We start from the raw sequence: 23,223 nt of genomic DNA, 5'->3' as shown, positions 1-23,223 counted from the left end.
TCTTTTAGACCACAAGACGTGTAGACCTAACATTGCGCAGCTGTCTGGAAAACGACCTGCACTGCTGTATTTTCGTTTAGTACTGCTCCCTGGGCAACAGAAGGTCTGAGATGCCATCCCCAACCACTGAGGGGAGTGTATGGCCTCGCCAGAAAGGCACCCTCCCCCACTTGACACCGAGCTGCGCTTTCGATATTAAAGGAGAAGGTGAGAGAAGTCCATACTCCCGCGAAGGTCCCCTGTTCACTGGCCTGAATCCACGAGTGCCTGGCGCCCAGCCAGAGTCCAGAGTTGCGCTCCGCTCTGTCTCCTGGACTTGGAAGCGAAGAGACTAGGGCAGCCTTGGTTCGCCACCCTTGCTGTCCACCGGACTCGCCTTGGGAGCTGCTAGAAGTGGATCTGTGCCTGTCCCCCGGGACTGCAGAGTCTTGGCTGGGCCTGGCATGGGCCTGGTATCTGCTGAGAAGAGCTGCTGACCGTGGCGACCAGCGTGCTGGTCACTCTGCCCCGGGCTCCACTCTTCCCACGGGATGGCAGTGAGAAGGGAGTCCCAGTATTTCCAGCAGCTGAAGCCTCGCCCCGAGAGACATGACAGCACTTGTTAGAGGCATGCCAGGAGTTCAGACGGCAACATTAGTGCCACTTCTCAGATCTGGAGCCATTCTCTTCCCGCTCGGTGCCTTTGGTGGGCAAAGGCAGGGGCACCATGGTGCGGGCTCAGACACCACATGGGAGGCTGTGGGATGCCGGACTGCCCCGTCCCAGCAGCCCTGCCCTGTTTCGTCACTGGTACAAGCCTTCCGTGGTCTGTGCGCAGGGGCCTGTGGCCATCCCAGGGCACCCGGCCACTCCTGATACCTGAATGGATCGTGAGACCTAGTCAGCTCTGCATGGAGAGTGAGAGAGACTGTGGTGGTGCTGGGGGCAGCGCTGGGCGGAAGGGGTCGGTACTGAATGTGAGGTCTGACCCTGCAAGTGTTGAGATGTTCTGCTGCGGCAGCTTTGTTTTGTGCATTTTTACCTTCTGTTGGGGGTGAGGGAAGCTGCTAGGTTGAATGCTCTCTGGGAAAGGCAGGTGGGCTCCGTGGCTGGGGACTCAACTGGGCTTGGGACACAGGCTGAGCGGGGACAGGTCCCGGTCCTGCCCTCCTCACTGGGACTAGTGACTGGTTTCTGAGCCTCAGCTAGGAGAGGACTGGAACCTTCCCAGGGTGTGGGTGAGTTTGCTCAGTGAGGTGTGCCTCGCATAACGCCTCACCTGCCGGGAGCTTTCAGTACAGCTGCGTGTGAGCCCGATGAGTCCAGATCCGCAGAGAAAGGCCTCCCTTGAGTTGCTGTGCCTCGTAGGATGACAGTAATTACTGAAGGTGGTGTAGCGGCCCCTCTGGACAAAGATGAGGCTCCGGGCTCTTGCCGGCCATGGTACATGGGTTTTGAGACACGTGCTGGAATTGGGGTCTGGTTGTTAACCTCTGGAACCAGGCACAGTAGCGCTGTGTGGGCACGAGAGGTGACCTAACAGAATGTTCTGGAGTGCAGTCTGAAGGGGACATGGGCTTGAGTCATGGCTCTGCGGCAGGACCAGGATGTGAGCTGGCCCTCCCCTCTGTCCTGCTCCTCACCTGTGCTGTGGGCCCGGCAGCTCCTGACCGTCGGGCGGCCACACAGGTGGGAGCCGGGTGGAAAGCCAGTGGCACTGGCTTCATTCTCATTTCCTTCCTCCTTTCAGAACACAAATTCAGTGCCAGGTGGACCAAAGTCATGGGCACAGCTGAATGGAAAGCCAGCAGGACACGAAGGTGGTAAGTGTGGGCGGTGGTGTTCGCCTGGGTGTGTGGGAGGGACGGGTACCTTTTCTGGACTGTTCCCTTGGGTCTTGGCAGCCCTTGGCCTTGGGCTTTGTGGCATCTTTGTGACTGAGCTTCTGGTCCGTGCAGCCTTTCCCTCTGCCCCAGGGGTGGGAGCGTAAGTCTGCCAAGCTTGTCAGCTCTGGTTTCCGGAGTGCTGTGAGTCAGGGCATCCCTCCTCAGGTGCGTGGGGAGGCTGGACACTGGCCTGCCGCGCTCTGACCTGGCAGAGCCACTGGTAGAACTGAGAGCTGCTCTGCTGCGCGGCCGACAGGTGTCTGCTTCCTCTTGCCCCGGCCTGCGGGGAGGCAGTGTGGTGTGGTGGGGTGTGAGCTGTGGGCCTGGGCCCTGGGAATCGAGCAGCTTGCGTTTTGGATGGTGACATCAGACTTGCTACTGTTCACGGCCTGTCCGACCCGGGAAGCACTTGGGCCAGCAGAGCTGCAGCCGAAGCGGCCTCGCAGAGGGAGACAGGGAGGAGGAGGAGGAGCTCAGCTCCCGGTGACTGCAGAGGGGACTTCCAGACTCCTCCCCACCACCGGTGACCAGAGCCCTCAGAGAATGCAGGCCCTGGCTCGTGGGTACTTTTGAGAGAAGCCAAAAATCCAGATTTTTCCGCATGAGCCCTCCTAACTTGTCCCTGTTAGCTTGAATATTTCTAGCACACTGCACCCATGCAGCTGCGCGATGCCTCCACGCTGCAGGGAGGGGGCTGCCGGGGGGCGTGGGGGGCCATGAGCGCTCTTCCTCCCACGAGAGCATGGGCTGCCCCGTGTTCTGCCCCCAGTCCTGGCGGCACCTTGGGCCTCCAGCATGCCCGACAGCCAGGGCTTGGCCAGCTGCCTTCTGTAGCTCGTGTAGAAGCGCAGCTGACGCCCACCTGCCCCGCGCCCTTCCCTGCTTACTGGCGCACATATGCCCCTTCTGGGAGGGAATCGTCGGTGCTTGGAGGCTCTGTCCTCAGTCTCCGGTGCAGAGTGACACATCAGTCAGCAGCGTGCTGCGTGCTGTCAAGTCCCGGCTCCTTCAGAGGAGCTCGGGGCCCGAGAGCTCGGCCTGCGTGGGTCCCATCTGCGAAGGCATTTTAAGGATTCCAGTCTCTGGATGAGGTAGAGGGGGCTGATGAGTGGGGGACGGCAGGGGGAGGGCGGCAGCAAGTATCTCAGTCCCCTACAATTAGGTCTTTAAAGAGGCTTTATCAAGTGCACTCGCTAGATTGTCTTCACAGTAGTCTTTATATATAAGGCTTGAAATTTTAAAAAAGAGACTTATTTATTTGAGAGAGAGAGAGATGGTGAGAGAGGAGCACCAGCAGGGAGGAGAGGGAGAAACAGGCTCCCCTCAAGCAGGGAGCACAATGTGGGGCTCGATCCCGGGATCCTGGGATCATGACCAGAGCCGAAGGTAGAGGCTTCATGATGAGGTGCCCTGGGAGGCTAGAACTTTTTAAAAGTAGATCAGATGTGTTAATTTGTATATAGAAAGAACTACAGGGGTGCCTTTGGCTCAGGCCATGATCCCAGGGTCTGGGATGGAGCCCCCTAGGACCCCGGCATTGGATTCCCTACTCAGCAGGGAGTCTGCTCCTCCCTCTCCCTCTGCCTGCTGCTCCTCTGCCTGTGCCCTCTCTTCTATCTATCTTTCTATCAAATAAATAAATAAAATCTTAAAGAAAAAAGAACTACAGAGGTTAAAAAATCCTAGTGAAGTTGGCACAAGCCGCGGAGGGCTGCGCGGCCGCCGTCCAGGCACTGATACCCCCGCCCTTCGACCTGGCCGTGCCTGCCGCTCTGTGGAGGTCTGCCTCGAGGGACGCTTCCTGTGTGCGAAATGACACACGGACAGAATGCTTCGTGCAGCACTGTAAGAGCAGAAGACTGGAGACAGTCACATGAAATGTCCACCAAGTTTTGGTGCTTTAATGAAATACTGCTTTCCAACAGGAAAAACCTTTTACACGGATCTGGCAGTGGTACATTCAGAAATGATGGATAGTACAGAGTGGCACGTGCAGTACGTTACTACTCTTCATGCAAAGATTGGAGATGAGGGAAAATACACTTCAGAAGCATGTCTGTGCAGTAGAGAAGAGTCTGGAAGGGAGCCTCAGGAGGGGAGGGAGTGGAACTGGAAGCGGCCTGTTTTCTGGGGTGTTGGAAGGGGTGGTGGGAGTGTTGGGGGCTCATCCGTTTGTGCCTTTCTCAGGCTGCTTTTGAACCTTGTGACTCTGTTTCCTATAAAAAATAAGACGTGGTTCAGAAAATAATTCCAAAACGTGACAAAATCATTTGTGAATGTTGCATCGCTCTTCTCGGTGGCGGCAGACCCTCCCGTGTAGAAGGTGCTGGTCAGGCCTTTTCCACCAGCACCGGCTCCCCGGGGCCTGTGGGGTGCAGGCTGAGGGCGGAGGCTCAATGGCTCCCGCACCACCACCGAGGGTCCCGCCTGGGACCTTTGGAGAAGTCCCCAGTATCCCCACCTCGGGTTTGCACACAGGGAACGCGTAGCCCTGGGGTTGGCGGCGGACCCCTCGAGCACGGACACCTTACGGAATGCTGTTGCTCTCATTGAGATTATGTTTTTTGTTTTTTTATCTGTGAAGGTTAAGTTTAATTCATGCGTGGAGTGAGACCGTTGGGACTGCTGGGGCAGGAAAAGTATGGAGTGTTTTTAAGATTCAGATCTGTATTTTTAAAGTAAGACTTTCATATTTCATCCTTGTCAGTGGTTTTTTAACATGCCTGAGTGACTCTGTGAGTCGAGGTCCCCCTTCACAGAGCAGCAGAGCTCCTTCGTGACACTTGGAGATTGTCTCTCAGGTTAATCTTCGGTGAAGAATGTGTCGCCTTGTCACCCCAGCAGGTTTATGTGGCCCTAGATTTTTTCACTGAGTGGGTTGTGATTGAGTTGTTGCCTCGTGCGTCCACGCCAATCCCATGTTTCCGGCCCAGGCAGCCATAGTGCATGGGTCTGTGGGTCCGCCAGTGCTGCTGGAAGAGTACTTGGGGGGAACTGGACTTGGTCGTCTAGGGAGCCAGGCACGTCACAGTCGGACGTGGCGTGCCGTGACTGTTGTGTTATGTTTACAGGGTGCTGGGCATTTGGTCCAGATAGAAGCATCAGATCCCTCTGGACCCTGAAATGCACCATTTGTTATGAGGCATTCATCCGAAAGATGATTTCAGGTCCCGGTGCTCAGTGCGGGGAAGGGCTCCCAGAAAGTTAAAGAAGGGTTTCTTCTGAGGAGCCTGTAGTACTGGGGAGTGGATGGGAGAGCCAAGGAAGGATCAGACCCCAGAATCACAGGAGTGAAATGTTTATTGTTCACGAGAGTAGATCTGGGGTGGAGGCCGCCGGAGGGGGGCACAGGCACCTTCTGGTGGATTTACCTCTACATGAGAGCCATTGACCTCCTTTGGCTGATTTCCCCGAAGACCGCCCTTTTCTAGGAGCGGGGAAGGGTCTGGGCTGGAGCGGCTGTGATCTGCTCTCCCTTGCGCCATGTTAGCAGTAGCCCCTACAGGCCATCTGCGTCCGGCTCTCCTTGTCCCTAGGGGAGTACACGGCGCCTGCGCAGGCTGCGTGGCTTCCGACCTTCAGAGCTGCTAAGGCCAACAGCGTTCTTGCCCCTCACCAAGTCCTCTGCTTTTCTCGGCAGGTTTAAGGGGCTCAAGCCGACTGTTATCCTTCTCTCCCGAGGAGTTTCCGACGCTGAAAGCAGCTGGAGGGCAGGACAAGGCTGGCAAGGAAAGGGGCGTCTTCGATCTGTCGTATGGGCCAGGACCAAGCCTCCGCCCTCAGAGTAAGTGCACTGCGCTCCCTGTCTGGGCACGTGTGGGAACAGCGGACTGCCTGCCTCCTTCTGCCATTCTGCGGCTTAGAAGTGCTCCCGGGCCCCAGGCTCTCTGCCCAGAAGGCATGCTTACTGACCCTGTAACCTGTTCCCTGCCTCCACGCGATTTACTCCCTAGGCTGGTCTGCAGGTCACTCCTCCTTTCTCCTCCTCCGGGTTGAGCCAGGCCTGTCTGCTCCACACGCCCCCCCCCGCCGCCCATCAGTAGACATTCGTGCTGCTCTGCTCAGGTGCTCATGGCAAAGACAGACCAAGGGCCCGTTCACTTTGTCCCGGATGTTCAGAAGGCTGTTTTCTTTTTCTTTTTTTAAAGATTTTTTTTTTTCCCAAGATTTTCTTTATTTGTCAGAGAGAGATAGAGAGGGAGAGCGAGCAAGCACAGGCAGACAGAGAGGCAGGCAGAGGCAGAGGGAGAAGCAGGCTCCCTGCTGAGCAAGGAGCCCTATGTGGGACTTGATCCCAGGACACCAGGATCATGACCTGAGCCGAAGGCAGCTGCCCAACCAACTGAGCCACCTGGGCGTCCCTCTTTTTTAAAAGATTTTGTTTATTTGACAGAGAGCACAAGTAGGTAGAGAAGTAGGCAGAGGGAGAGGGAGCAGAGCAGGGAGTCTGACATGGGGCTCCATCCCAGAACCCCAGTATCTGACCTGAGCTTAAGGCAGATGCTCAACTGACTGAGCCACCCAGGTGCCCCTGGAGCCTGTTTTCTAAGCCAGGGGTTCCTAAACCGAGCCAAATCCTATCAGGAGCCTTCGCGGAGTTTGTTAAAAAGTCTGATTGCCAGCCCTGCTCCATCTCCAGCCAGGTTAGCGTCTGTGTTTCAGTGTGCCCTGCTGGGGATTGTTTGTACCCAGCCTAGGACTTGTCTCCACAATCCCCTCATCTGGGGTCTGGCCAGGGAGTTGCAGGATTATAGAGCAGTACTTGTAGGTAATATATATATACACACATATATATATATATATATTTTAAAGGCCTTGAGTGGTCAGAGATTTAAGATTTTCTTCGGGAATGAGATTTTTCATCATTTCCGACCAGAGATTTTGAAATGGTTCTTTTTTGGGTGTGGGAGGGTGGAAGGCAGGGCTTGATTAGGTCTTGAAACACGAGGGACTTCTGTCTTCTTGTCTTCATTAATCCGCAAGGCACCCAGCATCAGAACTGATGCCCTGTAGACGACGTCCTCACGAGGAGACACTTTAATGGCGCATGCTACCTTCTCAGTGGCCTGTGCTGGGTTATTTTGTCAGCTCCAAAGAATGTCACCAAATTCCTCAAGCCAAGCATTGTAGCTTTCTGGGATTAAAATAAGCTGCTTTGTAGGACTATAAAAAAAATTAGACCTAGAAGAAGCTTCTGGGATCAGTTCCATCTGAAGCACATGTGGCCAGAGTGGTGACCAAAGCCCTCGCCCAAGACTGCATTCAAGGTGGTTGAATTGCTGGGAGCCGACCCTGGTTTTGTGGCTCCTATGCTGTGTCTCTTTCTCTTAGGGGTCAAGTACTCGGGGACCTTGTGCTTGACTGAGAAGGGTCAGGCTCATTTGGTTTCTTGTTGGCCTCTGATTCCCCCAGAGCTTGTTAAACTTGACAGTGGGAAACCTCATCTGGGACAGACAGATGGGTTGGCAGGTTGCGGTCTGGGACCTGCAGGAGAGACCCCTGAGCCGGAGCAGGAACAAGTGGAGGTGTAGGCTTGGTGGGTAGGGCCACAGACCCTTCCACACCCCAGCTCGCAGGGAGAGGGCTTTGCTTTACCTTATGAACTGCGGAATCTCTGACCAGAGCTGTCACGGTGAAACATGTCAGTCCACAGACCCTTCCACACCCCAACTCGCAGGGAGAGGGCTTTGTTTTACCTTATGAACTGTGAATCTCTGACCAGAGCTGTCATGATCAAACTGTTGAAACATGTCAGGACTGAGACCAATTTTCAAGGTTTTATTTCTAAGTAATCTCTACACCTACCTAACATGGGGTTTGAACTCACAGCCCCAAGATCAAGAGTCACACGCTATACCGACTGAGCCAGCCATATGTCCCAGGACTTACTCCAGTTTTAACGTAAAGCCCGGTGCTGAGCCTAGTGCTGATTCTGATGGTCCGTGTTTGTGGGGAAAATTAGCCCAAGGCTATTTTCATCAAGGCTGTCCTGATTTCTTTGTGTGTTAGATCTGTGGGTATGTGTGCTTTCTGTTAATTAACGGAAGACCATGTCTTGTTTATACTTGCCTTCTCTGTGAGTGGACCTTGTTTGGCATTTCTCTTACAATCAGACTTCCCGCAGCGAGTTCATAGTCCCTGGCCAGGTGCCTGCCCTCCACCTTCCCTGACAGATTCAACCACTTGACTCGACTCTTCACTTTTGGGTTTTTTGTTTTTGGTGAATGAGGGGGTCTCTTGACCTTCAGAACCTCACACAATCCCTCCTCCCCCTTCCTCTGTCCCCCCACCCTTTTGCCCCCTTTCAATTTCCAGATGTGACAAGCTGGAGGGAGGGCGGTGGGCGAAACATAATTTCTGCCACGTCTCTGAGCGCCTCCCCAACTGAGCTGGGCAGCAGGAACTCGAGTGCGGGAGACGGAGCCCCCTCCTCGGCATGCACCAGCGATTCTAAGGACCCCTGTCTCCGCCCGGCTCAGCCTGTCCGCAAAGGGGCTTCACAGTTCGTGGGAAATGTATACCACCCACCTACATACCATGACATGCTTCCTGCTTTTGTAAGTTTCAGAGTATGCATTTTTTTCCCACGAAGTTGGATTGCTCGTGTCCAGCAGAACCTCCTCTAAGTGGTTGAATGTCCACCTCGGTTCTCCTCCCGGTGTCTTTGGCCTGATGTGCCCTACCTTGGAAGTTTGCATTACTTCTGCGTTTTTCTCTCCCGTTTTCAAATCTTAAGGGTCTTCGGCGTTCTTTCCCTGGTGATGTGGACATTATTTGAGCCTTGGTTCTTTAGAAAAAGGAGAGGCAGGCATGCCTATGACTCCCCAAGTCCCCTGGTGTACTTCCTGACGGCAGGAAAGAGATGGGGGAGACGGGGGTAGGACTAACTGGGCAGCTCCAAGACTCACCCTGTCTCTTCTTCCCAGTTTCCATTTTCTATAACAAACACGAATGCAAGTGGAATTTGGCATGTGCGCCATTACCGGAAAATCCTGTTCATTGCTGTCATGTTTCAGATGTGCTCACCGCAGGCAGCAGAGAACCAGGGCCCAGTGGAACAAGGATCTTTTCCCCTTCCCCAGCTCCGTCTTGCACCCCGTGTTCCTTTCAGACAGTTCCAGATGAATGACCAGGATGGGTAAGGCTTCTGTGTTACGTCCTGCGTGGGGAGCGCGCCCCTGTTAGGGGGCGTTGCGCGAGGGAACGGGCTGATGTACGGAGGCGCTTTGTCTTCTGCAGACCGCAGCGGGCCTGGAAAGCAGCCTCGAGCTGCAGGGTATGTGGGGTGGACGGGGTCGGGCCGGGCTTGTGCGTTTGGGACAGAGTTGAAGTTCTGGAACGTGTTTGTGGCTGCTGCCCTAGGCGTTAGTGCCGAGTGTGTAAAACTGAGGCAGAGCCCCTCTTTGGTGTACTATTGTTATAGGCTGCTTTTAAGAGGAGACGATTCAAATGTTAAATGCAACTATGAGCCCTTGCAGTGTGGGACTTACTTTTGGGAAAAGTATTAGGTGTTGCTTCCATCTGTATGCCTGACATGAGGCCAGATCTTTACTCTTCTCGCCCTCATCAGGAAGGAAAGCAGGCTGGGCACGACTCGCCCCATCCGCCCGCTGAGGCAGCTGGTGGGCCGGGCCCCGCGGCCCACCATCATCAACGCCGAAAACCTGAAGGGCCTGGATGACCTGGACGCTGACGCCGATGACGGCTGGGCAGGTGGGTCTCAGGGCTTTCCGGGCCAGAGCCACTCACTGGGCAGTTGATTGGGTGTGTGTCTGTCAGCATGCGGGCGTGGGCTGTGGGGCGGGCGGCGGCTGTGGGGCGGGCGTGGGCTGTGGGGCGGGCGGCGGCCTCAGGTGCACCCCCGTGGGTGCTCGCTGGCTGTCCCTTCCGCACCGAGCCGCGTCCTCTGTTGGTCTTTGGTCTTGCTCTTAGCTTTAGGGGAGGTTTTGCTAACTTCCGAAGAAGACATTTTAGAATAGAAAAGTTCAACAAAACTATCAGTGGGGCAGTGAGCCCCAGCTTCCCATCACCTGGCTTCAGCAAGTACCATGCCCTGTCTGTCAACCTGCTTGTTTTCTCTTATAATTCTTTTTGTTTATTTGCTTTCAAATACATTTTAATTACATGGAAAGGTGCTCATCTTCACTGTGCAATTTTGACAGAGGGACACACGTGTGTAGCACATTTCCCATTGACAAGACTTTCTGGAACTTTCCCCTGCCAGCTGGCCAGCCTTCCTCCCCTAACTCTGCCCAGGGCCTCCCCTTTTGTGAGGGAGGTTCCCTTATGAATAATATTTTCATTTGTCTTTGGCAAATACCCAGGAGTGGAATTGTTAGGTCAAAGGGAAGATGAGTGGTTGGGCCTGTGAGACCCACCCACACCTTTTCCCCGTGGTGCCCAGGCCAGGTGACATTCCTGGCAGCACGGTTTGAGAACTGGGTTTCTCTGCGCCCTCACAACACTTCCACGTGATTAGTCTTTTTAATTTTAGCCATTGTAGTGGGTGTGTAGTGGTGGCTCCTTGTGCTTTTGATTTGCATCTTGCTGATGACTAATGATGATGAACAAGTTTTCATGTGTTATTTGGCTACTGGTGGTTTGTTTTTTTGAGTGGTAGGATACAAGTCACAGATACGAGTCATTTGCAACTTCATGTTTTACAAATATTTTTTCCCATTGTTTGCCTGCCTTGTTTTTTGTTTTTTTTTTTTAAGATTTATTTATGTACTTGAGAAAGAGAGCATGCGCATGTGTATACAAGTGGGGGAAGAGGCAGCAGGGGAGGGAGGGAGAATCCCAAGCAGACTCCGTGCTGACCGCGGAGCCCGGCATGGGGCTCAATCCTCGGACCCACGAGGTTACAACCTGAGCCAAAAGCAAGAGTCAGACACAACCGACTGAGCCACCCAGGCGCCGCCTTGTCTGTTCACTTTTTTTTTTTTTTGCATTGTGTTTTGATGAGCCAAAGTTTCTTTCTTTTGAAGAAGCTTAATTTATTAGTGTTTTTTATAGTTATTTCTTTTGTGTCCTGTCTAAAAATCTTTGTCTCCCCTTGACAACAAATATACCCCCTTATTGTCTATAGTTTCAACTCTCATTTTTGGGTCTGTGGTCTATGTTGAATTAATTTTTGTGCATAAGCCAAGAGTCAAGGCTTGTTCTGATCTGTAAGGCTGTCTAGTGGTTCTGTACCACTTGTTAGGACTTTCCTCTTCCTGTTGAATTTTGCTCTGGCACCTTTGCCAAGAATCCATTGACTAGATAAGTGTGGGTCTATTTCTGGACCCTGTTTATTTCATTGATGTATTTGTTCATCCTGTAGGTTTATAGTAAGTCTTAAATTCAGGCCATGTAAGTTTTCCAGCCTTGTTCTTTTTCAAGATTGACTGTTTTTTTTAAGATTATTTGACTGTAAAATCTTTTCATTCCCATATAAATTTAGAATCTGTCTATCATATTTACAAAAGGCCTACAGGCATTTTGGTTAGGACTGTGTTGAATTTATTTCTGGATAAAATGGTATCTTCCATTGATACCCAGGAATATCTTCCACCCGGGAACTTGGTGAGTCTGACTTTTCTCAGCTGTGTTTCAGTTTTCAGTACGGAGGTCTTGAACAGCTTTTGATAACTTTATTCCTAAATAGTTTATGTTTTTTTTTTTTTTTTTTTAAAGATTTTATTTATTTATTTGACAGAGAGAAATCACAAGTAGATGGAGAGGCAGGCAGAGAGAGAGAGAGGGAAGCAGGCTCTCGCTGAGCAGAGAGCCCGATGCGGGACTCGATCCCAGGACTCTGAGATCATGACCTGAGCCGAAGGCAGCGGCTCAACCCACTGAGCCACCCAGGCGCCCTAGTTTATGTTTTTTGATGCTGCTGTAAATGGCATTGATTTTTTAAAATGTAATTTTATTTTGTATTTGGTGTTTTATATAAACAGTTGATTTTTGTGTATGGACTTGTACCAAGCACTTTGCTGAATTAAACTGGATCAGTTTCACCAGGTTTTGTTGATTTCTTAGAATTCTGCCTACAAATAGGGGAAGTTTTGTATCTTCTTTTTAGATGATATGCCTTTTATTTCTTTTTCTTGCCTAAATGCATTGTGGTACTTGTAGTTCACCGTATTCAGGTTCTTTGTTCTTGGCCTTGGGGAGAAAGTGTTCAGTGTTTCACCGTCAAATCCGATGTCAGCTATAGGATTTTGGGTGTTCTTTATCAGATCGAGGGATCTCCTTCTATTTCTAGTTTGCTGAGTGTTTTGTTTTCTAAATCATGAATGGGTATTGAATTTTATAAAATAACTTTTCCTATGTCTGTCGTCATAAGATTTTTGCCCTTTATTTTGGTAATCAAGAGTACTGTATTAATTGATTGGTTGATATTTATTTATAAAATTTTTTTTTAAAATTTATTTACTTGATAGAGCGCAAGCAGGCAGAGGGAGAAGGAGAAGCAGGCTTTCTGCAAAGCAGGGAGCCCAACTAAGGGCTCTATCCCAGGACTGACCATGACCCCAGCCAAAGGCAGATGCCTAACTGACTGAGCCATCCAGGCATCCCTATTTATTTACTATTTAATTTAATTTATTTTATTTATCTATTTAAACCAACCTTGCATTTCTAGAATAAGCTCCACCTTTTTGTATGCCTAGATTCAGTGTGCTGATATTTTATTAAGGTTCTTGGTGTCTGTGTCCGTGGCAGATATTGGTCTCTGATCTTCTTTTCTTTTAATATCTATGTTGGGTTTTGATCTTGGGTTATGGTGGGCTCATAAGAGGAGTTGGAAAACATTCCTTCTTTACTTTTTGAAAGTTTCTGTAAGTTTGGTATTATTTCTCTCATAAATACCTGGTAAAATTCACTAGTGAAAAATTTGACCCTGGAGTTTTCTTGATGGTGACATTTTTTGATAATAAATTTAATTTTTTTGCTTAGTTGCAGGGTTACTCAGATATCCTTTGTTGTTTTTGTCAGTATTTAATAAGTTGTATTTTCCAAGGGATTTGTTCATTTCTTTTGAATTGAATTTATTGGTATAAAGTTGTTGATCTCATTCCTTTTCCTTTTGGCATCTGTAGGCTCTGTAGTGCTAGACCCTCTTTCATCCCCAGTAACTGGGTAATTTTCTGTTTCCTCTTTTTCTTACTCACTTCATTCAAGGAGGTGTTCTTTTTTTTAATCTCCATCTCTCTCTCTTTTTTTTTTTTTAAAGATTTTATTTATTTATTTGACAGAGAGATCACAAGTAGGCAGAGAGGCAGGCAGAGAGAGAGAGAGAGGAGGAAGCAGGCTCCCTGCTGAGCAGAGAGCCCTATCCCAGGACCCTGAGATCATGACCTGAGCTGAAGGCAGCGGCTTAACCCACTGAGCCACCCAGGCGCCCCAATCTCCATCTCTTAAGAGGCAGTTTTGACCTTTAATTTTCTCCATTGTTGGATTGTTTTCTATTTTATTTATCTGTTCATTTTCATTATTAGGGCTTTTTGGATTTCTAATTTAATTCCATCATAGTTCAAGAGCATGTACTGTATGGCTTCAGTTCTTTTCAACTTACTGAGACTTATTTTATGACCAGGACATAGTCTGTCTTGGTCACTGTTCAAGTGCATTTGAAAAGAATGCGTATTGTACAGTTGTTAGGTGTCTGTAAATATCAGTTTTGTTACTCTCAAGGTGGTTGATAAGTGTCCTTCAGATTTTGCCTACTTATCCTTTGTCTGATTCTCTCGGTTACTGAAAATGAGGTGTGGAGTTCTCTACTGGGACCGTGGATTTATGTTGCTCCCTTGAATTTTATCAGGTTTCTGCTTTGTTGATTTAGAAGCTGTTATTAAGCATGTGCACATTTTATAATTTTTATGACTGGCGTATTGACCTTTTGTATTGTTTTTAGATGTCCTTTATCACTAGAAATGCTTTTTGTCTTGGGGGGGTCCCTTTTGTCCCATGTGAGATCATTGCTGTAGTGTTATGTTTTCATGGTGTGGCATTTTTCTTGAATCCTTTTCCTTTTGACCCATTTGTGTTTGTTTAAACTGAAGATCTAGACAGCATATAGTATTCGCTTTTTCATCAAATTGGCTTTATAATTGTATTGGACTTTTTGTTTCCTTTTTTAAAAGGTATAGTTCATGTAACAAATTTCACATACCATTAAATCCATCCTTTTAAAGTCCACAATTCAGTGGGTTTTAGTACATTCACAAGCTTGTGCAGCCATTTCCACTGTCCAGTTCCAGAACATTTCCACTGCCCACAGAAGCAGCACACGGTACCATTCATCAGCAGCCACTCCCAGCTACCCCCCCCCCCCCATTCCTCTGGCAACCACTAATTTACTTTCTGTCTCTGTGGTTTTGCCTATTCTGGACATTTCTTATAAATGGAAGCACACAGTATAGTGTGTAGCCTTTTCTGTCTGGCTTCACTGAGCCTGTTTCAAAGATTCATTTTGTTGAGCTGTGTGTTCATATTCATTTTTATGGCCAAAATACTCTTCCTCTGTATGGATCTCCCAGATTTTGTGTGCCCACTTGTCAGCTGATGGGTACTTTCTGCACTCTGAGCCCCTCGGGCTGGGGAGTGCCCTAGGACACAGCAGCAGCTCACAGATCCCACTGACCATGGCTCTGTGTTTCCGGGTTGGACTCCCATCTAGTTTCGCCTGCTCTTTTGTTCACTCTTCCGTATCTTCTAAGACATTTGTAAAACATTTTGTCCAGATTTAAGAACTGTTGTCTGTGGAAGGGCTCTTCCGACCAGGGCTGCTTTGCTGTCACCTGAACCCAGAGCGGTCCCTCCCTTTACCTGCGGTGTTTGTTGCGGTGGCGGCGGGCCCGGTTGCCCTCCTTCTCCTCTGGGCCGGTATGAGCCCTGACTGGCGGAAGCCCCCAGCGTGGCACTCAGCCTTGGCTTCTCGCTCTCCCCGGCCCTGCTCCTGATGTAGGCCTGCACGAGGAAGTGGACTACTCCGAGAAGCTGAAGTTCAGTGATGACGAAGAGGAGGAGGACGTTGGGAAGGACGGCAGGCCCAAGTGGTAAGGACCCCCCCGTCGCTGCTCCTAGTGCCGCTCCCGGGGCTGGACCAGCGCGAGTGTGCGTGTGTCACTGCTTATCGGTGCAGCCGTGGGCTGGTCATCCTGCCGAGTCCATTTCCTGGTCACGGGCAGCCTCATACAGGCTGATACCGTTTCTCTTCTGTGGATGGGACAGCCGTGTGGGCCTGGAGCCGGGGTGTGCATCCCGGCACGGTTGGCTGGCTGAGCGCTGGGGGTGTTAACCACTGTGCCGGTGTTTTCCCGAGTGAGTGTGTACACCACTTGCTCCGCAGATGACCTATGGATATGGGGCCCAGAAAGGTCTCTCTGCCAGGCAAGTTTGGGAAACCAACGGGCTTCACCTAACTCCTTTACTCCATTGTTGCCCAGAGCCTCCGACTGGCGTGCTAGAGCGTGTCAGGGATCTTTGGGGAGGTGGGACGAGCAGCAAGTGGGGCACGCCACCTTTCCTGAGCTTAGTGACCATTTCATTCCGTTTCTCTTTTTTGAATCATTTCATTGGACTCATTTTACCTGTAATGCCCTTTGGAAAATACTTCATTGTACTTTGGTCCCTCTAGTTTTTGTCATAATACCAATAGATTGATTGGCAACTACTTTTATTTTTAAAGTAAATTCCATCCCCAATGTGGGACTCAAACTCATGACCCTGGGATCAAGAGTCTCCTGCTCTACCAACTAAGCCAGCCAGACTCTTTGGCTAGTACCTTTTTTTTTTTTTTTTTTGAAAGAGTTTGTTTATTTGAGAGAGGAGGAGAGAGAGCACAAGCAGGAGAGGGGCCGAGGGAGAAGGAGAAGCAGACTCTTGGCTGAGCAGGGAGCCTGACTCAGGGCTCGATCCCAGGACACTGGGATCATGACCTGAGCTGAAGGCAGATGTTTAACAGACCCTTGTATCCCGGCTAGTACTTTTTAAATAGTACCTATGGCTGCTTTAATTTGCTTTTTAATTTAATTTAATTTAATTTAATTTAATTTTTGATACCAGCAATTATGAGTGTTTTCCTTTGTGTGGGATTGCCTATTTCCTTTGTACATATATTTACTAGACTTACTGTATCTCCTTTAAAATGTGATTAGTGTTTTATATTGTTTTGCTATTAATGCTTTGATGTTTTTCTTTTTGTCAGTTTTATTGTCAATAACTGAATGTTTACATAGTTGAGTCTGCAAGTCTTTTTCTTTGTTATTCCATGTTACTTACTTAAAAGTCCTTCTAGAGGGAGTGGGTAAGGATCTTCTGCCACTTTTTCTCTGATACACAAAAAATAACTAATTGAGGCTTCTTTAACTTATTTTAATGCTGCTTGATTTTAACTGAAGCTTTGAATGCACTTGGGAAATCTCTATGGGTCAGTTCTTGGAACACTAAACCCAGAAGGAATTTTGAGCAAGAACTTAAATTAAAGGCAAAACCATACAATTTTACAGACTTACGGAGCCATCGGACACTGCTCCTCGTCTCTTTCAGCTGACGTGAATGGAATATTCAACTGAAAGAGTTAAGCGTGGGTTTGGACCCAGCTTCACTGCTGGCTGTGACCAAGGACATCTCAAACTGAGAGTCCCCAAACCATCCCCTCCCTGACTCTGCACTCTTTTTGGTGTTTCCTGAGTTGGTTGTGAGTCTCCTCCTCCACGCTCCCCGGTCTTCCTTAACTCTTCCTTGTTTCCCCATCCGTGATGGGTTCCTGACACTTCCCTGGACTCCATCCCTCCTGTTCATTGTCTCTGCGACCCTGGGAGCACATCCTTTCTTCTTCCGCCCTTTCAGAGGTTAGCCAGCTCAGCTCCTTCCTCCGTTCTGTGCCTTGTCATCTATCCTGGTGCGTCCGGAGCCTTGTGTGGTCTCAGCGCCTCTCAAAGTGACGTCGGGAGTCCTAGCAGTTGCTGGCCCGCTGTGATCTAAGGCAGCTTCCTGGCCTCATCCTCCCGCTGCCCTCCCATGCCCGTGCGCACGGACACGCGAGGACACACACATACTAGCCACACCTGACCTGACCCGCTGCTTTTCGCTGAACTCCTTGACGTATGCCGGGCGCTGCTTTCGCACGAAAGCAGTGCTTGGTAAATGCCCGCATTTTTTTATCCTGGTGCCTTTGTTTCCCTGCAGCATGTAAAGGTGGGCACTGTGCAGACCTCCACTCCCCCCGGCCTCCGTTCAGAACCCCTCTTCTGCTCTGTGCCGTGTCTGCTCTGCTTCCTCCTCTTGCTCTGTCATGGCATCGTCCAGGGAGATCTCGTTTGCTGTTCTGAGGAAAATTGATTGAGCTCCTCCTTTATGCAAAGCATAGGGAAGGAGCCATAGTCTAAGAGGAAGGACCTTCCTCTGGGATCTCAGGTTCAAATCTGGTCGCTCTTCCTGGGAAGACAGCTCCCCAGCGTCTCGAGACTCTGTTACCCATTCTTTAAAATGGGGGAGAAAGGACTTAATTTCCTGTAAACCAAGTAATGGATGTGGACGTTTTTTGGTGTCAGAGTGACTTGGTAAATGTTGGTGCTGGGTTTTGGTGTTGCGGGCGTGTCCTCTCACCCACGCAGGCTAGGTCTGTTCCGGGGAACGACACTGGTGTGTGGACAGCTGGCCTGGGGATTTTTGAGGCCCTCTGACGGGTAAGACCACAGCGCACTTGGGCTGACTGGGAAAACTCACACTCACTGCGGTCTGTCCCAGGAGCAGTTGGGACCCCAGACGGCAGCGGCAGTTGTCCATGAGCTCCGCGGACAGTGCTGATGCCAAGCGTCCCCAGGAGGAAGGAAAAGACTGGGGTGAAGCAGTGACCCGTGTCGTCCGGAAAGTGCCAGAACCTCAGCCAACTTCTAGGAAACTTCACAGCTGGGCATCCGGCCCTGACTACCAGGTACCGTGGTCACTGGAGGGGTTCTGTGCCTGTGGCTAGCTCGGGAGACACGTGTGCTCGCGTGCACTGGCTCTCCTCAGACTCCTCTCACCGAGCTCCAGGACCGCAGCACAACGGGTGTCTGCTTGTCCGCCCTCTACAATTGCACTTCACGGAGTTCGTGGTTTCTGAGAAGTCCTAGGTGGACATTTCTCTCTCTTGATTTTTCATTTACAAAGTTTAGTTTTAAAAATTTGAAACAGTCACAAACTTACCAAAAAGTTGGAAGCACAACACAAAGAATATTTTTCTCTGAACCATTTTTAGAGTAAGTTGCCACCCTGGTCAGGCCCTGTGCCCTCAAAACGTTTTGGTATTTATTTTCTGCCTCGTAGGTAACCACGGTTAAAACCAGGAAATCAGCATTGGTGCCTCACCAGCATCCGATTCTCAGCCCCATCCAGCCTGTTCTGTTTGCTCTGTCAGTGTCCTTGCTGCAGAAGAGTCCCCTTCCGGGTCATGGGCTGCCTCCGGTCTGGAGGAGCCCTCTGCCTCCCTCACGCTCATGGCTCTGACCCTTACCGAGATTGCAAGTCATTTATTTTGTGGAATTCACCTCCAGTTTTCAAGATTTCCATTTTTGGCTAGAACATCTCAGAGATGACACTGACTCTTCTTGTATCGCCCCATGTGACTGATCCCACTCTGTCCACACTCTGACGGCCACCACTCTGATTGCTCTCTTTTTTTCTTTTAAAGATTTGATTTATTTATTTGACAGACAGAGATCACAAGCAGGCAGAGAGGCAGCAGAGAGAGAGGAAGGGAAGCAGGCTCCCTGCTGAGCAGAGAGCCTGATGCTGGGCTCGATCCCAGGACCCTGGGATCATGACCCGAGCTGAAAGCAGAGCTTTAACCCACTGAGCCACCCAGGCGCCCCTTAACTAAAGTTTTAATGCTCACCAAATTTCACACCATGGAGTTTCTCTCATCCACATTTGTAACTGATAAGAAATTTGTGGGGAGCTACTTTGAAAATATAACTATTCTGTTTCTCATTAAACTTCCGGTTTCCTTATTCATATCAGTGGGTTATAGTTTGTTCTTCTCCTTGTTCTGAAGCTCCGGCTATCTTTGATTTGGCTGTCAGGAGCCTCTTCAGGCTGGTGTCTGTCCTTATGTGTCCCATCCATTATTAAGCAGTTTCTTTGCTTTCTGATAGGAGAAGCTTTTTTCTTTTCTCTTTTTCTTTTTCTTTCAATCTTCTTTTTCCCCCAGGTAAGCTCTACACCCAACATGGGTCTTGAACTCACAACCCTGAGATTAAGAGTTGCATGGTTGGTCTACCAGGCAGACACCCCAGGATAGCTTTTCTAAGGTCATTTTGTGCTTACCTTGTCTTGCTCTGGAATCAGCCCTTAAGATACTTAGAAACCAATATATGGTATCAGGAATGCTCCCTCCCTCCTCCTGGGCCTGCTTGGCGGACAGGGTGGGGACAGGTGTGTGTGTATACACAGATGCGTGTGTACACACAGACGCATGTTCGTGTTTTCATTATTCGTGTATCTGTGTAGAGAGCCGTGACTTCACAGTGTTAGCTCTGGTTCCACACAACCCAGCTTGGTTCTTTCCCACCGTGTACCTGTAACTCCTCTTGCCAGCAGTGAGCTATCTGCTCCCGTCGTCCCCAGTGTGCTCGCTGCCGTGACCAGTCCCCGTGTGAGCGATCTCCCGTGTCCGCCCCTCCCTCTCTCCCCTGCACCCATGCCCTCCTTGTCCTCTCAGCTGTCAGGGCCCCATCCCCCGCCCCACATGGATGCCCTGAATCTTCCTGCTGGGCCACCTCTCCTTGGGATATGGCCTCCTCACCCAGCTTGGTTGGGCTCTAACTCCCCACCAGCCGCACCTCCACATGGATACCATCGTCCTCCTGCCTGGGCTCTGACCGCCTGCTCTGAGCCACCAGGACTGCCTGGCGCCACATGCCTGCCTTGCTGGGCCATGCTTCAGGACTAAGGGACTGATTGTCCAGGAGGCACAGAGTTAGGTCTGAGAAAGGCATTAATTGAGATACATTTGGGAAAATAATGCCAACAATAATGAAATTGCCATTTTTAAGGCACTTCAGCACTTAAGGGACTCTGGTTCCACATCATATAAAATGAAAATGCTTTTATCTTTAGTCTTTTGTGTCAAGTACCTGTTGTGTGCCAGGCACTGTGCCTAGGGTTAGGGAACCACAAAAGTGAAACAGAATTGACACAGACCTGTTCTTAGAAGTTACTGTGCAGTTAATCCAGATTTCATTCCTATCTGGGGGTTACTCAGTATTCCAAGAAGGTTTCACTTTGATCTGCTCATAAACAACAACGTGAGTTAACTGAGTCAACAAAGAAAAAAAGATCTCTATAATTTCATGCATTCAGGCTTCTGAAAAGTTCAGACGCTTTGCAGAGCATGAGGTCTGTGAAACGGCAGCTACTGTTAGGGCGCTCCGGGTATCTTGTGTAGTTCCACACGTGCCCTTTCATTTCTGGGAGCCCTGGGGTATGAGGTAAATGGCGATGTAGGCCCTGGGGTGCCTACAGAGCGTTCAGAGTACGGGGGCAGGCCTGATCCTGGGCAACATGAAAGGACAGTGCTCTCTCGCACCCCAGTCCCATCTTCTGAAAGTGCTTCTCTGCTTCCAGGTTCCAAGTTCCTAATCCTCTCTGGTTGTCGTTATTGTCTCTTGATCACGAGTAGTTAACTTTCAGGAGGAAAGTCCTTGACTGCAGTGCATGTGTTGCATGGCACTTTTGTGGAGGGCCCACGAGCACGTGAGGAAAGGCACAGATCTTGTTTATTGATTTTGGAGGACTGGGGACCCTTGTATGCATCTGCTACGAGCACCTGGCACAGGAGGCTGCTTTGGAGGGTCATTCCCCACTGGAATTCCGGTGACTGGTGCTGAATTACACCTCCCCGACGTCTGCTGCGATGCTCTCTGCCTGCAGCTCCACTCCCTCTCCACTCTCCACGTGGGGACCCCCCTCTCCAGGGCTGGGAGGGCGTCCCACTGGTTGCCCAGTGACTGGAAACCAGTGAGAGACTCAGAAGCAGATGAAATGGCCCCAAAGAGATGTTTTTATATGAAGAGTCACTTTGAAACCGTATGTGTGACGGTGAATTTTTAATTTCTTGTGCCTCTTTACACCAGAGGTTTCTATATTTTCATGGGAGAAAGAGGAGAGCCGTTTTGCAACTGAGATGATGAATGTGGGGCTGTCTGCTCCTTTCCACTAGCCGGGGAGGGGGCCCTGACGTTCTCGTGTGCGCATTAGCTGTGGTGAGAGCATCCAGTGCTGTTCCCGTGTCAGTCACGGCGCAGAGCACGCTGCACGGCCTTCATTGCACGTGCACTGTCCCTTGGGCCTTCTTTGTGCCCGGCTTACACAGGGGGGCTAGGGTAGGGGACACTGGCACTTGCCCAGACCTCACTGCAGATTAGTAAAGGGCCAAGCAGGATTGAAACCCAGGTTCAGTCGGCACATGACTACTGCTGCCTCTTAAAGGTGCTCAGGGGTCTTGGGAAGGAGAGCTGATCGCATGGTGGGGTGGCCCGTCTCCTGGGCTCGGGCCCGTTGTTTCATCCAACTTCATTCTCTGGGCAGAAGTCCTCACTGGGCAGCATGTTCCGACAACAGTCTCTTGAGGACAAAGAGGACAAGCCAGCCCCACGGCAGAAGTTTGTGCAGTCAGAGATGTCCGAGGCTGTGGAGCGAGCCCGAAAGCGCCGGGAGGAAGAGGAGCGCCGAGCCCGGGAAGAGAGGCTGGCTGCCTGTGCCGCCAAGCTTAAGCAGCTGGATCAGAAGTGCAAGCAGGCTCAGAAGGCGGGCGAGGCCCAGAAGCAGGCAGAGAAGGAGGTGCCCCGATCTCCAGGCACTGAGAAGCCGCCCCCACAGGAGAATGGCCCTGCTGTGCGCAAAGGTAGGCGCTGGGCCTGGTCCTGTGAACCGGCCACCCTGGGCTGTTGGCCATGCTCTGTTTGCTTCTTCCCAACTTCCCGGTGCAGCTGGCTGCTCCCGCGAGGGGATGCGGGAAGCACGGTCGTTGAGTTCTGGCCTGAGTTCACATCCTGTTGTAGCCACACTTCGCCTCCCTGGTGCTTGCTTCCTTGTCTGTAAGACGGGATGGAGTAGTGTGTTCCTGCCCGCAGGCCGGGGCACGGCAGAGCACGTACAGAGAGCGCTGGGCGCAGCTTCCAGATACGGAAAGCGTGCGTGTTACCCACTTTGTCCTCATCGTCTTCGTCGCTCTTCTTGTTCCTGCCCCGCCCAGCCAAAGATGCAGGCTCTAGCACAGGGTCCTTAGCCAAAGATGCAGGCTCTAGCACAGGGTCCTTAGCCAAAGATGCAGGCTCTAGCACAGGGTCCTTAGCCAAAGATGCAGGCTCTAGCACAGGGTCCTTAGCCAAAGATGCAGGCTCTAGCACAGGGTCCTTAGCCAAAGATGCAGGCTCTAGCACAGGGTCTTTTTAGCTCATTTAAGAAAATCACAAAGAACGTACCTTTGTGGCATTGAGAGAAGTCCGCCTGCTCTGCTCGTTCAATTGCGTTCTTCCTGGCGTTAATTGTGCAGGGAGTGGATCACGTGGCTCCGTAAGGGACGTTGAACTGCGCTGAGTGGCAGAGAGGGGCTCCTGCAGCGGTTTGAAAGAATACGGCCAGCTTTGTTCTTTGTGATTTCTTTCTTTCTTTCTTTCTTTTTTTAAGATTTTATTTGTGGGAGAGGGGGAGAGAGAGAATGAGCGGGGAGAGAGGGAGACAGAGAAGCAGGCTTCCCGCTGAGCAGGGAGCTCGATGTGGGGCTCGATCCTGGGATTCTGGAATCATGACCTGAGGTGAACGCAGACACTTAACTGACAGTGCCACCCAGGCACCCTTCTTTGTGATATCCTTAAATGAACCAAAAGCCACTCTTTTTAGGAGAGAAGAGCCTGATGCTGGGTTCAGTCCCTGAAGGCTGCTCATGTGGGTCCTGTGGCCGGCGAGCTCTGAGAAACCCACAACTGTTCTGTCCGTTTACTTGCCCGGAAGTCTGGGTGTAGCCTGTGCCCAGTCCCAGTACTCACTGAGCTGGAGAGTCTGGGAAGCCGGTGCTTTGGTGTGAGCACCGCTCCGTTGAGACAGGTCCTCGGGCGGACCTGGGTGCTGCGTGTGCCCCTGCCCTGTGCTTCTGTGGCCTTCCTCTGGGACATACCGCCAGGTCTCTGGGGTTTGTGTGGGGTTTGATTGTCCCCTGCAACAGAATTAAGAATGCAGGCATTAATTATACTTTAATAAAGCTGAGGGACCCCACCCCCCCACCCCAGTGCAAAGCTAGAAAACTGGAATGGGGCCAAGAAAGAGGGACTGTTCTCTGCCTTCGCGGGGGAGGAGGCGGGCAGGGAGAGGCGCCGTGACTTTG

At 50.8% G+C, this 23,223-nt stretch overlaps 1 protein-coding gene across 11 annotated transcripts in view; it reads left to right on the top strand.

The window, feature by feature from the left end:
- Positions 1 to 23,223, top strand: part of PRRC2B (proline rich coiled-coil 2B) — an 88,508-nt gene that overhangs the window by 34,018 nt on the left and 31,267 nt on the right. For 10 of the 11 annotated variants that reach the window (XM_059141561.1, XM_059141555.1, XM_059141560.1 and 7 more), the window contains exons 5-12: positions 1,730 to 1,802; positions 5,506 to 5,649; positions 8,181 to 8,422; positions 8,882 to 9,003; positions 9,436 to 9,578; positions 14,821 to 14,911; positions 17,607 to 17,793; positions 21,429 to 21,744. In XM_059141561.1, coding sequence (XP_058997544.1) covers positions 1,730 to 1,802; positions 5,506 to 5,649; positions 8,181 to 8,422; positions 8,882 to 9,003; positions 9,436 to 9,578; positions 14,821 to 14,911; positions 17,607 to 17,793; positions 21,429 to 21,744 — 1,318 coding nt within the window. The remainder of the gene's footprint in view (positions 1 to 1,729; positions 1,803 to 5,505; positions 5,650 to 8,180; positions 8,423 to 8,881; positions 9,004 to 9,435; positions 9,579 to 14,820; positions 14,912 to 17,606; positions 17,794 to 21,428; positions 21,745 to 23,223) is intronic. The other variant, XM_059141556.1, reaches the window with a different exon arrangement.

This window comes from Mustela lutreola, chromosome 12 (assembly GCF_030435805.1).
Source record: "Mustela lutreola isolate mMusLut2 chromosome 12, mMusLut2.pri, whole genome shotgun sequence".
NCBI lineage: Eukaryota > Metazoa > Chordata > Mammalia > Carnivora > Mustelidae > Mustela > Mustela lutreola.
Note: the sequence above shows the minus strand (reverse complement) of the source record. Positions and strands in the feature narration are given on the sequence as shown.